At 45.8% G+C, this 13,511-nt stretch overlaps 1 gene segment (V, D, J or C); it reads right to left on the reverse strand.

Moving 5' to 3' along the window:
* Positions 1-6,105: 6,105 nt before the first annotated feature.
* On the reverse strand, positions 6,106-7,078 carry LOC125444253 (the record flags this gene model as incomplete). The annotated part of the segment is given in 4 exon segments: positions 6,106-6,150; positions 6,424-6,487; positions 6,579-6,885; positions 7,033-7,078. Coding segments are annotated over 4 exon segments (462 nt in total), but the record flags the coding sequence as incomplete, so codon positions are not given.
* Positions 7,079-13,511: the final 6,433 nt, after the last annotated feature.

Consider the following 13,511-nt stretch of genomic DNA (forward strand, 5'->3'; position numbering starts at 1 on the left):
GAAAGGCTCGGCAGAATATGCTCAGTTAGGGGCAGGGAGTGATCCAGCTCTGCGAGATCAAATGGAGTCCAGAGCAAGAGGAGGGGGATTTTGAAGGACGGGCAATCCCATTAATTTGCATATTCCCTTCTATATAAGACAACACTTTTCTATGACCAATCCAGTAAGCCCTGAAACCTGTGAGGTGAGTGACCCAGCGCAATGGTACAACAGACAATTTCTGTGGAACATTTTTTTAAAGCCAGAAGAGCATTAATTTAAGAGTTCAGTCACAGCAAGCAGTATGATTTGGGGTTGTTTTGACAGATCCCTGTGTTAACGATGCTTTAACAATTTTTACTGTCTGCCACTCAACTGCAGCAATCGATATTAAGTATGAGTCATTATTTCAGGACAATCTTCTTGGCCATGTTCTTTCTCAATCACATTAAAAATGAACATCGTTCCTTTTTTTCCCCATTTATTTTCCCCCTAACGTTATCAATGTGCAGGACACTGTACAGAATTCCATAAGCCAAACAGATGGTATAAACGGTTGTTCTTCCGGAAAGCCTCCTGATTTCCTCTACCATTTTAGGAGTCTCGGGGTACTTTCGCACTTGCAGAAGGATGCACTTTCAATCCACTTCTGCAATTTTGCTGCAAGTGGATCTTGCTATTTCACACAGTAAAATCCTGCTGCAAAGTGCATTGAAAGTGGACTGAAAGTGCATGCGCGAAAGTTCCCTCAAAGTAGCTTACAAGCTCCTTTTCCCTTTCTCTCCCCACAACAGATACCTTGTGAGTTAGGTGGGACTGAGATAATTCAGAAGAACTGTGACTGGTCCAAAGTCACCCAGCAGACTTCATGTGAAGGAGAGGTGAAACAAATCCAGTTCACAGATTAGTGTCCTCCACTCATGTGGGGGAATGGGGAATCAAACCCGGTTCTCCAGATTAGAGTCCACCCCTCTAAACCACTACACCAGTGATGGCGAACCTTTTCAAGACCGAGTGCCCAAATTGCAACTCAAAACCCACGTCTTTATTGTAAAGTGCCAACACGGCCATTTAACACGAATACTGAGGTTTTAGTTTAGAAAAAACTGTTGGCTCCAAGGCGTGTGATACTCGGGAGTAAGCTTGATGGTAGTCGGTGACTTTGCTTTGAAGCAACCGTGCAACTCTTCCAACAGGTGAATCACAACCCTAGGAGGGTTTACTCAGAAGCAAGCCCCATTGTCAGCAACCGACCTTACTCCCAGGTAAAGGATCGTGTTTTAGTTCTTCGCATGAAAATCAGTGAGGTTTAACAGCGTTTAACAGGGTTACCTACACTGTTTCCCCAAAACTAGGTCTTAGATTTAATGCTAATAATCGAGCCCAGTGGCCCAAGACAGCCTAGATGTGGGGGGGAGGGGACTCTGTTTGCGAGTGCCCACAGAGAGGGCTCTGAGTGCCACCTCTGGCACCCGTGCCATAGGTTCGCCTTCACTGCACTACACCATAGTGGCTATCTGCAGGAGGACTGAGAATGCCGGGAAGAGTGAGAAAACTTGGGGAAAAGTGAAATGCATATTGATTCCTTTTGCTTCCCCAGCAAAGTAGGGCGGGGGAATACTGCTTTACCAACTTTTGGGGGAAAAAACCCCAGGGGGATTCATCTTAAAAGAATGCAAGGTATCGTGATGTGATCTCAAAACAAGAGCCCTGAGGATCAGACCAGTGGTCCATCTAGGCAAGTATCTTCTCTCACACAGTGGCCACCCAGGTGCTTTGGAGGACCATCTGGGGAGGGCTAAGAAGAAGAAGAAGAAGAGTACAATTTATATCCCCCTTTTTTCTCCAATAGGAGACTCAAAGGGGTTTACAGTCTCCTTGCCCTTCCCCCCTCACAACAAACACCCTGTGAGGTGGGTAGGGCTGAGAAAGCTGCGAAGAACTGCAACTAGCCCAAGGTCACCCAGCTGGCGTGTGTGGGAGTGCACAGGCTAATCTGAATTCCCCAGATAAGCCTCCACAGCTCAGGCAGCAGAGCGGGGAATCAAACCCAGTTCCTCCAGATTAGAGTACACCTGCTCTTAACCACTACGCCACTGCTGCTCCTAAGGCGTTCTCCAGATAAGTCTCTGACAAAGAAGTTGCAATTTGTACAAATCATCTCTTTTGCTATGACTGCATTATGGGGCTCGAATGTTGATTTCAGCCGTGAAAGCCTTTGATTAAACAATTCACTACATGGGCAGCTCAGAGAGCAATACATCACTAACGCGGGATCCACTCTGGCTATGAAATTTCATCATAGGGTATAGTTGTTCTGGGGGGAGGGGCGGGTGACAACCTTCTGTTTTGCTTTCCTCCTGCTACATTTCCAGGGTCCTGCCTATTGAAGAGTATCTTCATTAAAGGAATTATGCCAAAAATATGCGGCGCATGACTTCATGCACTACTGGCTGAGGAAATGGGCCGGATGAAAGGCAGTCCTCCTTGCAGCTGCTGTACACAAACGCATGCATGAATGATGCTCAGTTCTCGGGAAGGGCAGTTTTTGTGCCACCTCTGAATGGGTCTACCTCAATGTGTCCCTTGCACAGTAATATCTGCCGGTGTCTTCAGGCTTTAAGTTGTCAGCTGCAGAAAAGCTTGACTTTTTTTGGAGCGCCCAAATTGTCTTTTGTGATGCTTAATTAGAGCTTTGTAAAGAGGGGTTATAGGAAGTGCTTCCACCAGTCCAGATAACTCCAGTCCACTCCAGTCCCTTCCCTGCTGGTTGACGCACCCAGTTTACACCGTAGCTTTGTAAAGAGAATCCAGAAACTGTGCAGGTCAGACGTAGCGCGTCTCCTGGCCTTTTCATCCCACCGCCAGTCTCCACAAGAGTCTGCGAGAGGACACCTACAGGACAGGAAAGAACAGAAAATCATACAGAGGATGGAAATGGTACCATGAATTCTGACATGCCACAATCATAGGCCCCTTCCGCACATGCAGAATGCACCTTCAATCCACTTTCAATGCACTTTGCAGCTGTGCGGAATAGCAAGATCTGCTTGCAAGCCACTGGCGTAATGCCCATTGGGCAAGGTGGGCAGCTGCCCAGGGCATCACCTTGTGGGGGGCATCAAAATGCTAGGTTCGTTTTTGGGTATTTTAGTGGTTTTCCATTTCTGGCCTGCAGGGGGCGCAGTTTTTAGGCTAGCGGCACCAAAATTGCAGCGTATCATCAGGAGTCTGTCCTTATGCTACCCCCCAAGTTTGGTGAGGTTTCGTTCAGGGAGTCCAAAGTTATGGACTCCCAAAGGTGGTGCCCCTATCCCCCATTGTTTCCAATGGGATCTAATAGGAGATAAGGGCTACAGTTTTGAGGGTCCATAACTTTGGGCCCCCTGAACCAAACTGCACCAAACTTGGGGAGTATCAACCAGACTGATCTACTGATGATCGAGACCCTGACAACTTTTGAGACAGTGCCTTCAAGTAATGTGCGTTCTCCCACCAGCCTGCAACCCCCCCATTGACAGCAATGCAGAAAAAACTCAATGCAAAACAAAGATTCTTGGGCAAATTTCTAGAGGATGTTCCTGCAGGGGTGCATTTTTGGGATGTATTGTATTGGCAATCCCAAAATTTCAGGGTATCATCTGGAGATGATGGCACCCCCAGAGTTTGGTGCAGTTTGGTTCAGGGGGGCCAAAGTTATGGACCCTCAAAACTGTAGCCCCCCATCTCCTATTGGAAACAGAATTTTTGGTGCTGATATGTCTAAAAATGGCACCCCTGCAGGCACCAAATGTCCTGGTGCAAAATTTTTTTTATTAGTCGTGAGAATTAATGGTAAGCCCATGGGGGGGGGGGGGGGGGGCATCCAACTCAGGTTTTGCCCAGGGCTACAGTTTGCCCAGGGCTGCCTTGTTACGCCCCTGTTGCAAGCAATTGCGAAAGTGGATTGAAAGTGCATTATTCTGCATGTGCGGAAGGGGCCATAGAGGGAAAGCGGGAGCTTTTTTTCTTACAGGCAGGGAAGATCAAGAGAACAGCCAAGAGCCCCCTCTCCATGACTTTAGGTTTGGCAGGAGTTCCCAGGATCTGAAGGTGAACTGGTTTCATCCAAAGGTCATGGATGGTCCATGTTGTGTCTGAACCTTCTTTAAAGACAGTTGCATCATAAAGTCATTTGCATGGCATCCAAGGAACACCTACCAAATGAGACCCAGAGACACTTAAAATGGAGACGTGAGAAGCAACTTGTGTCTGCAAGCCAGTGGGAGGAGCAATCTTACGCCTGCTTGTCACCATAGCGGCCAAGTCTAGTCTTCTGATGCCACCACCAGTCGCAACAAGAGACTGGGTAGGAACACCCACAAGACAATAAAAACACATAAAAATATTCTTAAACGCTGGAAAGAAAAGATCACTGTGGCGTCCATGATTCCATGTACATAAGAGAATATTTGGAGTTTGTTTTACATGTCAGGGATAACTGAAAATGTAATAAAAGCAGGTGGAATAGAATAGGGAGGGCTAGAGGGAAATTATGACAAGCCACTGTTCCATTACTTTCAGCACAAATTTGGAGGGCTTAATAGGGAATGCAGTCCAAGACTTCCACTTTTGCCTCTTGCAGCTGGACAATCCTTTCAAGGGAAAGTAATTTGCATGAAGTCGGAGGAATCCTTACTAAAACAGACCAAGAGCCCCATCCTGAGGAGGAGTGAATCCACTCATGGAAGTGGTGAACTTACCCTGGGGGGGGGGGGAGCCAATTCCACTGCCGTGAAATTGCTGTGCCCCCCCCCCCCAGCATTGGGATGCTATGCAGGATGCTGCTCCAGCGGCTGCTAGCATAGCAAGGGGGCGGAGACATGGCTAGGGAAGGACCCAACTTTTAGTAGCTACGGATGGTTAAGAGCCATGCAGTATCCTAATCTGGAGGAACCGGGTTTGAATCCCAGCTCTGCCGCCTGAGCTGTGGAGGCTTATCTGGGGAATTCAGATTAGCTTGTACACTACTACACGCGCCAGCTGGGTGACCTTGGGCTAGTCACAGTTCTTCGTGGAGCTCTCTCCAGGTCCCCACCTACCACCTCACAGTGGGTGGTTGTTGTGAGGGGGGGGAAGGGCAAGGAGATTGTAAGCCCCTTTGAGTCTCCTACAGGAGAGAAAGGGGGGATATAAATCCAAACTCTTCTTCTTCTTTCTGTTCTTTGAAAACATTACACCGGCAGCCTGGACTTCCAACTTAAGCCTGGCATAGGTCAATAGAGACCCATAGAGGCTTCTCAGCATCAGGCAGGTATTTTGACATTTTAAGCCCCCCCCCCATGCCCTCTGGCAAGGAAGCTTCTTTAGGGGCCAGTGCCTGTGGGGTGTGGCCAAGGCACCATGGATGGTCACCCTGCCGGACAAGCCCAAGACTGAGATGTTGGGAGAAAGGTGCAGTTCCCATAAGTGCTAGCGATCTCCCTTTGAATCATTGAGTTGGAAGAGATCCTCAGGGCCATCCAGTCCAACCCCCTCCCATACACTTGCTTCTTCACCACCTTTCTCCAGTAAGGTCTTTTAGAAGTGGACACGCAGGTCGCTTTGTGACATTCCATGTTTTCCTTGTCCTTGACCAATAGCTCATCCATAGATCAGGTCACCAACAGTGACTTCAGTTTGCATACAAACAGTTAACCCTTTTAAAACTGAGTTGTGACAGGCGCTTGCAAAATCCCAACACTTGAACCTTTTAGGGTAGATGTTCCTACGTTTAGCTGAACCGCGGCATCTTCATCTTATGGACTCTGCATCTTATGGATCACAGCAACCCTTATAGGAGTTGCAAAGTCTCTGAAAGACAGATAAACATGGAATCCCAAGATCAGCCGAAGGTTGGGGGTTCTCATGCGTGAAGGCAGTTCCTCCATCAGCAACAGAGTTCCAAGACACCTGCTTCCTTGTAGTAAAAATAGACTTCTGTTTCTACTTCCTTTCCTAGCTTCAGTTTGTATGAGTAATGAATTTTGCCTAATAAACATTACAGTGGAACATGAGCACCACCGCCAGGAAATTCTTTCTGGAACTAGCAAAGGGGACAAAGAACCTAGTCCAGGGGTCAGCAACCTTTACCACCCAAAGAGCCATTTGGACCAGTTTTCCATGGCCCCAAAGATCTACCAAGCCGGTTCTGCCCCTCCACTCACCTTTCCTTCCACCGCTGCTCTGGAGGGCTGGAGGGCCACGCCCACACTACCCTCCGACCTCCAGGCCACGTGGAGCCACAGTATAAGGCTGAAAGAGCCGCATGTGACGCCAGAGCCACAGGTTGCAGACCCCTGACCTAGCCCTTCAACACAGGGGGAAACCATAGAGTTTCTGGCAATTCCTAGAGAGGACTCTCATCCCTTCCAGACGTTCCCATGAGTGACATCACACCATCGCAGACAACCACAGATGACCCACTGGGGTTTGCAAGTCCTCTTGGGACAACCTGCCCCCCCTAACCCCGCTCTCACTCTCCCAGATGCTTTTTTATTCAGAGGGAATCCATCAGAAATCTTTCCTCCTTGTGGCCACGCTGTGAGTTTTTGTATGAGCTCTGGTTCTCTTTTTCTCACTGTGATTCTCTGGCACAATAGTACACAGCTGCGTCTTCAGCTTTCAGGCTTGTCATACTCAGAAAAGTCAGACTTCTTGGCCTATCTGAAGATATTGTGAATCTGCCTTTAATAGCATCTGCATAGGACATTGTGCCTTTAATGATCTGTGCAATCCACTCCAGCCCCTCTCCAGGAGCCTGACGGACCCAGTATATCCAGTAGCCGTCTACACTGAACCCCGAGGCTGTGCATGTGAGTTGAAGGGTATCACCAGGCCTTTTCACACTCCCTCCAGATTCCACCAGATTCACAACAGAATGGACACCTAACAAGAGAGAGAGAGAGAGAGAGAGAGAGAGAGAGAGAGAGAGAGAGAGAGAGAGAGAGAGAGAGAGAAGTTAAAACCCAAAACAGCACTGCTTAGCTTATTGCACATTTCATTGATCGCACAACGGTCAGAAAGAAGAAATACCTCCGAAGGCAGAGAGCGTGACAATTAAATGGATCCAAAGAATCATTTCTGTTGGACGGCTTAGAGGGAAAGGCTCTGCAGAATATGCTTGGTTAGGGGTAGGGAGTGATCCAGTTCTGCGAGATCAACTGGAGTCCAGAGCAAGGGGAGGGGGATTTTAAAGGACGGGCAATCCCATTAATTTGCATATTCCCTTCTATATAAGACCACACCTTTCTACCTAACACCAATCCCATAGAAGTCCACAGAAACCCTGTGAAGTGAGTCAGGGCAATCGTACAACAGACAATGTACAAGACACTTTAGAGAATTCCATAAGCCAAACAGATGGTACAAACGGTTGCTGTTCCGGAAAGCCTCCGAACTTCGTCTACCATTTTAGGAGTCTCCGAGGGCACTTTAAACACATATACAGAGCGATGCACTTTCAATCCCACTTCCGCGAATTTTGTTGCAAGTGGATTCCTTGCTAATCACCCAGTAAAATCCTGCTGCAAAGTGCATTTCGACAAGTGGATCGAAAGGGTGTTCTTCTGTATGAGAAACTTCCCCTCAAAGTAGCTTACAAGCTCCTTTTCCCTTCCTCTCCCCACAACAGATACCTTGTGAGTTAGGTGGGTCTGAGATAATTCAGAAGAACTGTGACTCGGTCCAAAGTCACGCAGCAGACCCTCATAGTAAAGGAGAGGGGAAACAGGATCTGGGATTCACAGATTAGGTGTCACTCCCACTCATGTGGGGGGAATCGGAGAATCAAACCCGGTTTTTTCCAGGCTAGAGTCCACCCCTCTAAACCACTACACCATAGTGGCTATCTGCAGGAGGAGTGAGAATGCTGGGAAGATAGAAGGGTAGATAAAAAATATAGCTATATGTATAAAATAATGATCAAAGCAGCACATGCAACAATAGCTTTAGGCTGGAAAGAAAAGAAAAAATGGACAATCCAGAAATGGTTGGAATATATCTGGGAACAAGTGACACTGGACATTTTCGAAATAATAACGAAAAATAAACTGTGGCAAGATAAACAGAGCGAAATTTTGAAGGTATGGACTATATATGCGGACTGGATGAAAGAAGCTGGAGATATGGACTATATATGCGGACTGGATGAAAGAAGCTGGAGATATGGACTATATATGCGGACTGGATGAAAGAAGCTGGAGATATGGACTATATATGCGGACTGGATGAAAAAAGCTGGAAATATGGACTATATATGCGGACTGGATGAAAGAAGCTGGAGATATGGACTATATATGCGGACTGGATGAAAGAAGCTGGAGATATGGACTATATATATATCTTGGACTGGATGAGAAAAAGCAGCTGGGAATATGGACTATATATGCGGACTGGATGAAAGAAGCTGGGAGATATGGACTAAGTATATGCTTGGTTTGGATGAAAGAGGCTGGAGATATGGACTATATTTGCGGACTGGATGAAAGAAGCTGGAGATATGGACTATATATGCGGACTGGATGAAAGAAGCTGGAGATATGGACTATATATGCGGACTGGATGAAAGAAGCTGGAGATATGGACTATATATGCGGACTGGATGAAAGAAGCTGGAGTCAATTAGGAGATATGGGAGGAGAGATTACAAAGAATGAACTCACTGCTGTTTGTTTGATAAAACTATGAAGAAAATACAGGGGGAGGGGAAAAGGGGGAAACTGTATTGTTTGAAAACGAATGAAGAAGTGTATTAATATAAAATGGAATATTCAAATGATACAATAAAAAATTATTTTTTAAAAAAAGAGAATGCTGGGAAGAGTGAGAAAACCTGGGCAAAAGTGAAATGCATATTGATTCCTTTTGCTTCCCCAGCAAAGATGGGGGAGGGGGGGAATACCTCTTTACCAACTTTTGGAAACCCTCAGAAGACTCTGATCTGAGACATGGTGAGTTGTGAAGAGGCTAAAATGTGGGTGTTAAAGAAAAATCCAATCCAATCCAAAGCCTTTATTGGCATTATAAATCACATAGTAAAAAGGGGGCATTTATCTACTAACTGAGACATTAAAATAGTAAAATACATTAAAACAGCGTTGAACATTCACAACATTCACGCACACATAAAATAATTTAGCCGTTACTACTATGTAGGCAATGATTGCGCCTGACCAAATAGTTCCTCAAAAAAAAACTTCGCTTAACATTCCTCACATACAAGTTCCACAGGAACCGCTTGAGTAGAAAATTCATGACAGATGATAGCCCTAACATCGCTTTGAGCTATCTATCAATGGACAAGATGTATATAAAGCTTAATCGACTTCATTACATTGGACATTCCAATAGTACATGTTGAACAGTCTCAACAACGGCCATAATGCGTTGGCATATCCTGTTCTCATATAAGGTGTTATTATACCTGCACTGCCAAGAGTCATAGCGTTAGGCAGAAGCTGCTTAAAAGCGAAGCCAAAGTGCTGTCACGCTCTAAGTGCGTTGTTTCGGGATTGCACAAAATGTACAAATAGCTTGGCACAATGGTCTGATCGGACAATTCCCAAGGCCTGTGGAGAGCAGCCTTTTCCCCCTCCTGCAATTCATTTCCAGTTTCTCTCTTTAGGCTAAAAAAAATTTCAAAACAGATTTAATTTCATCTTTGAAATTCCCTGATGGCAGACATAGTTTGGAAACTGGTCAGCTGTTAAGCCTCCATGTTGTTAAGTTTCATTAGCTATGTCAGCCAAATCCATTTCAAGCAGAAGCAGATTCTGCATAAGAGCTTGATGTATAAAGCTATTGGGTTTGGGCCTCAAAATGAATTTGGGTCCAGTACTTAAATGTTCTTGTCCATGCCATATAAAGAAAAATCCATCCTAAAGGGAATGAATGCTGGCTGCTCAGCAAACCACAAGTGCAAAAATGGCTGTGGAATCTGCTTTCTCGGTGGTTTTGTGAAGAATGCCTTTGGACTCATGTCCCCTTGTTTCCTATCTGGCTGAATTAAGTACATGCATCGAGGCAATCCCTTTAGTTTGTGTATGACTTTATCCCACTGTAGGAGCTTCTTTGCAGTAATAGATGCCAGCTGTCTGCAGCTCCTAGGTTCTCTGCACCTCCTAAGTGGGCCGTGGTTAATTGAGAGTTATCCCTGGAAATGGCAAATTTGCTCTAACCAAATCCGGACGTATGTTTTTTACCGCACCGTCAGCTAGCTTAATCTCTCCAATCCACTGGAAAGAGTCCCTGATCACTGCCGGGTTTTGAGAGCCCATTCTATCCAGCTCTGGAGCAAAAAAGACGGTAGAGAATATCTATGCACGACAGAATCACCGTCTGCCCTGGCTGCCGAATTTCTGAAGTAGGCTGGAGGACCTGGGATTTAGCAGCTGAAAGAGGAGAGAAAAAATGGTTTATCTGCATACCATTTTCCTAACAGGGAATAAGGAATTTGCTCGTTTCTTTAAGCTATTCCTTTAGCTTTGGTATACTCTACCAAAGAAGATGTTCCTATAAATGTGCATAGTACCATGAAAAGTCTGCACATGATAAGCACATGTAGCAAGCGTTAATACACAAATGATAATTTCTTGTTAGAAGGAAGGCTGGGGTCATGCAAGAAGGTCTTCAAAGAGGAAGGCTTTCCTGGGGGGCAATTCTTTATAAGAGCCTTCAAAGGAAGTGCTCATTTGGCATTTGGAGCAGCTGGGTAACAAATATCAGTTACCTGTTGCTCTGCCAAGTGTTAAATGGATTGGATTCTTCCAGCTCAGCTTCCTTTGAACCTCGTGATGTCCCCTGGACTCTGCTGACCACTAATGGTCAAGGAAAACATCTGTGATGTATTGCTTCCTTGATCATTTTGATGTTAGGATTGGATCCTACATTTCAGCATCTGATTTTTGGAAATCAAAATTGATGGTAGTGTTTAAAATATGACTTTAATTTCTTCAATATGTTGTCTGATGGTCATGTGGAGGAGGGCTCCTGGTAGACTAATCATTGAGATCTCTTCGCCTACAAATTCTAACACCCCAACCTCACGCTCTTCCAGACTCTACCCCAGATTTCCTGTATGTGGGTGGAGTGGGGAATCAAACCTCTAGTTCCCTCCAGGATAGAGTCCACCCCTCTAAACCACTCTCTTCATACACCATAGCTGACTATCTCGCAGTGATGGAGTTTCCCAAACCAGGATTGGCCAGGATCTCTAGGGCCCTTCTGCACTTCTGTAGAATAAAGCACACTTTCAATCCAACTTTAAGAACATAAGAACAAGCCAGCTGGACTCAGACAAGAGTCCATCTTAGTCCAGCCTCTCTGCTACTTCTCCGCAGTGGCCTCCACCAGGGTGCCTTTGGGGAGCCTCACATGCAGGAGCTCACTTTCAAATTGCACTTCTCAAGTGAGCTGGGATTTCACTGTGCAGAATAGCAAAACCTCCACTCCGCAATCCAATTGTGAAAGTGGATTGAAAGTGCATTATTCTGCATGTGCGGAAGGGGCCTAGGGAGGAGGCTGCCTTCTTCAAGAAGTCCCACAAGTATATTATGATTTGCTGCTTCAAAACTATTTTTATTGTCTTCATAATATAGTGCATCTGCCCAAGGAATTCATTACTCTGGCTGCTTTCCTTGCAAATGCTGACCATTGGTTGTCCCAATCAGTCCATTTCAGGTTGGATCCTGCCACACCTTCTGCCTCCTTCCCAGGATGTGGGGTCCTTTCTCTCCTCATTCCTCCTCCCTCTTACTTGCTGTGGTTGCATCTTCACACGTTTTTTGTACGTTTGCTTCTTGAGCAATGCCTCACCAGCTCATTTTGTTGTTCTGTCAGTAGTGTGGATAAGAGGTTGTTTTAACCCTAAGGGACTCTAGTACCTTGGCGTTTGTCAAACTTCGTGGAGCCTAGGATGTTCAGTGAACTACAATTCCCATCCTGGGGTCCCTCTCTCCTAAATAACATGAGCTGCATTGGCTATAGCTTGGCAAGCAAGGGCTGATGTGGGAATCTGTAGTTCATGCTAAACATCTGGAGGGGCCAGTGAGCTCTGACAACCTGTGCTGTAGTGTCTCTAGACTGTAGGACTGGAGGGGTGCCATCCACCCTTGGGAACTGGCAGTCAGAGGTGATGTTATGTGATTTGCTCTCAAAATAATCTCAAAACCTGTGGTTAACTGGGAGCAGCAGTGGCGTAGGAGGTTAAGAGCTTATGTATCTAATCTGGAGGAACCGGGTTTGATTCTCCGCTCTGCCGCCTGAGTTGTGGGGATCTCAGGGAATAGGCCCTGTACATCTCTTGGGCTACATGCCAACTGGGTGACCTTGGGCTAGTCACAGCTTCTCGGAGCTCTCTCAGCCCCACCTACCTCACAGAGTGTTTGTTGTGAGGGGGGAAGGGCAAGGAGATTGTAAGCCCCTTTGAGTCTCCTACAGGAGAGAAAGGGGGGATATAAATCCAAACTGGCTCCTCCTCCTCCTCCTCCCTCCTCCTCCCTCCCTCCTCTTCTTCTTCTTCTCTCTTCTTCTTCTTCTTCTTCTTCTTCTTCTTCTTCTTCTTTCTTCTTCTTCTCTCTTCTTCTTGGTCTCCCTTGGGCAACAGATTACTTCCTCAGAAAGTGCATCACCTCCTTCAGGAAACAAGAGACACAGAAAACTATAGTCTCTCCTTTCCCACCCTTCTTTGGGGTGGGTGTCCTGAGGTAGTTCTAGGCTTGGAAAGGAGCCCCCCCCCCCCCAACATGGAATGATAACCCTTGGAACTGGAATCAGCATTCTGGAACATTGATGAAAGACCCTTTGGAATCTGAGGAATTGAGCTTACATCGGGAACTGGAATGGCAGCCTTCAGAGCAATGATTCCAGTTCTTGGGTCATTATTTCAGTTTAAAAGCAGTCACTCCAATCAAAAAGCATTTAATTCCAGGCCTGGGACAAGTTTAATTATAATCCATTCAAAATTTTCATTGCAGTTTTTCTGTGTTGTAACTGACTTCAATGGCATCTATGCAGTTCAGTTGGACTTGTTGGTTCCCTTCATAGGCCTTTGGCTCCCTTCATGACCCCCCAAGTCTGGATCTCAATTTTAACAAATGTTTTTTTCTCAGTGTGCACCTCTAAGCGTAAGAGGCAGGAAAAATGGAGGGCATCAAATCTTGTAAGTCAAACAATTTATCTATGTGCTATCACCTACAAAGAAACCCATGAAGAGCTACAAAGAATAAGAGGCTACATACAAATAAATACTTCAAAAAAGACAGGTTAGATAGTTCATTTTTTTCTCCCTATGAGCTGTGTCCTCTTATTCAACTCAGGCCTCAGCAGTATAATGTAGCACTTGGGGAAAAATATAGAAACCAATAACCCAGCACTGGAAGCCAAGATTGAGAAGATCTCTACAGCCACCATGTATTTGCCTTTGGTGCTCAGGTAGGTTGGAACAAAAGACACCCAAACACTACAGAAGACCAACATACTGAAGGTGATGAACTTGGCTTCATTAAAAGTGTCTG

This window comes from Sphaerodactylus townsendi, linkage group LG15, assembly GCF_021028975.2.
Source record: "Sphaerodactylus townsendi isolate TG3544 linkage group LG15, MPM_Stown_v2.3, whole genome shotgun sequence".
In the NCBI taxonomy this organism is placed as follows: domain Eukaryota; kingdom Metazoa; phylum Chordata; class Lepidosauria; order Squamata; family Sphaerodactylidae; genus Sphaerodactylus; species Sphaerodactylus townsendi.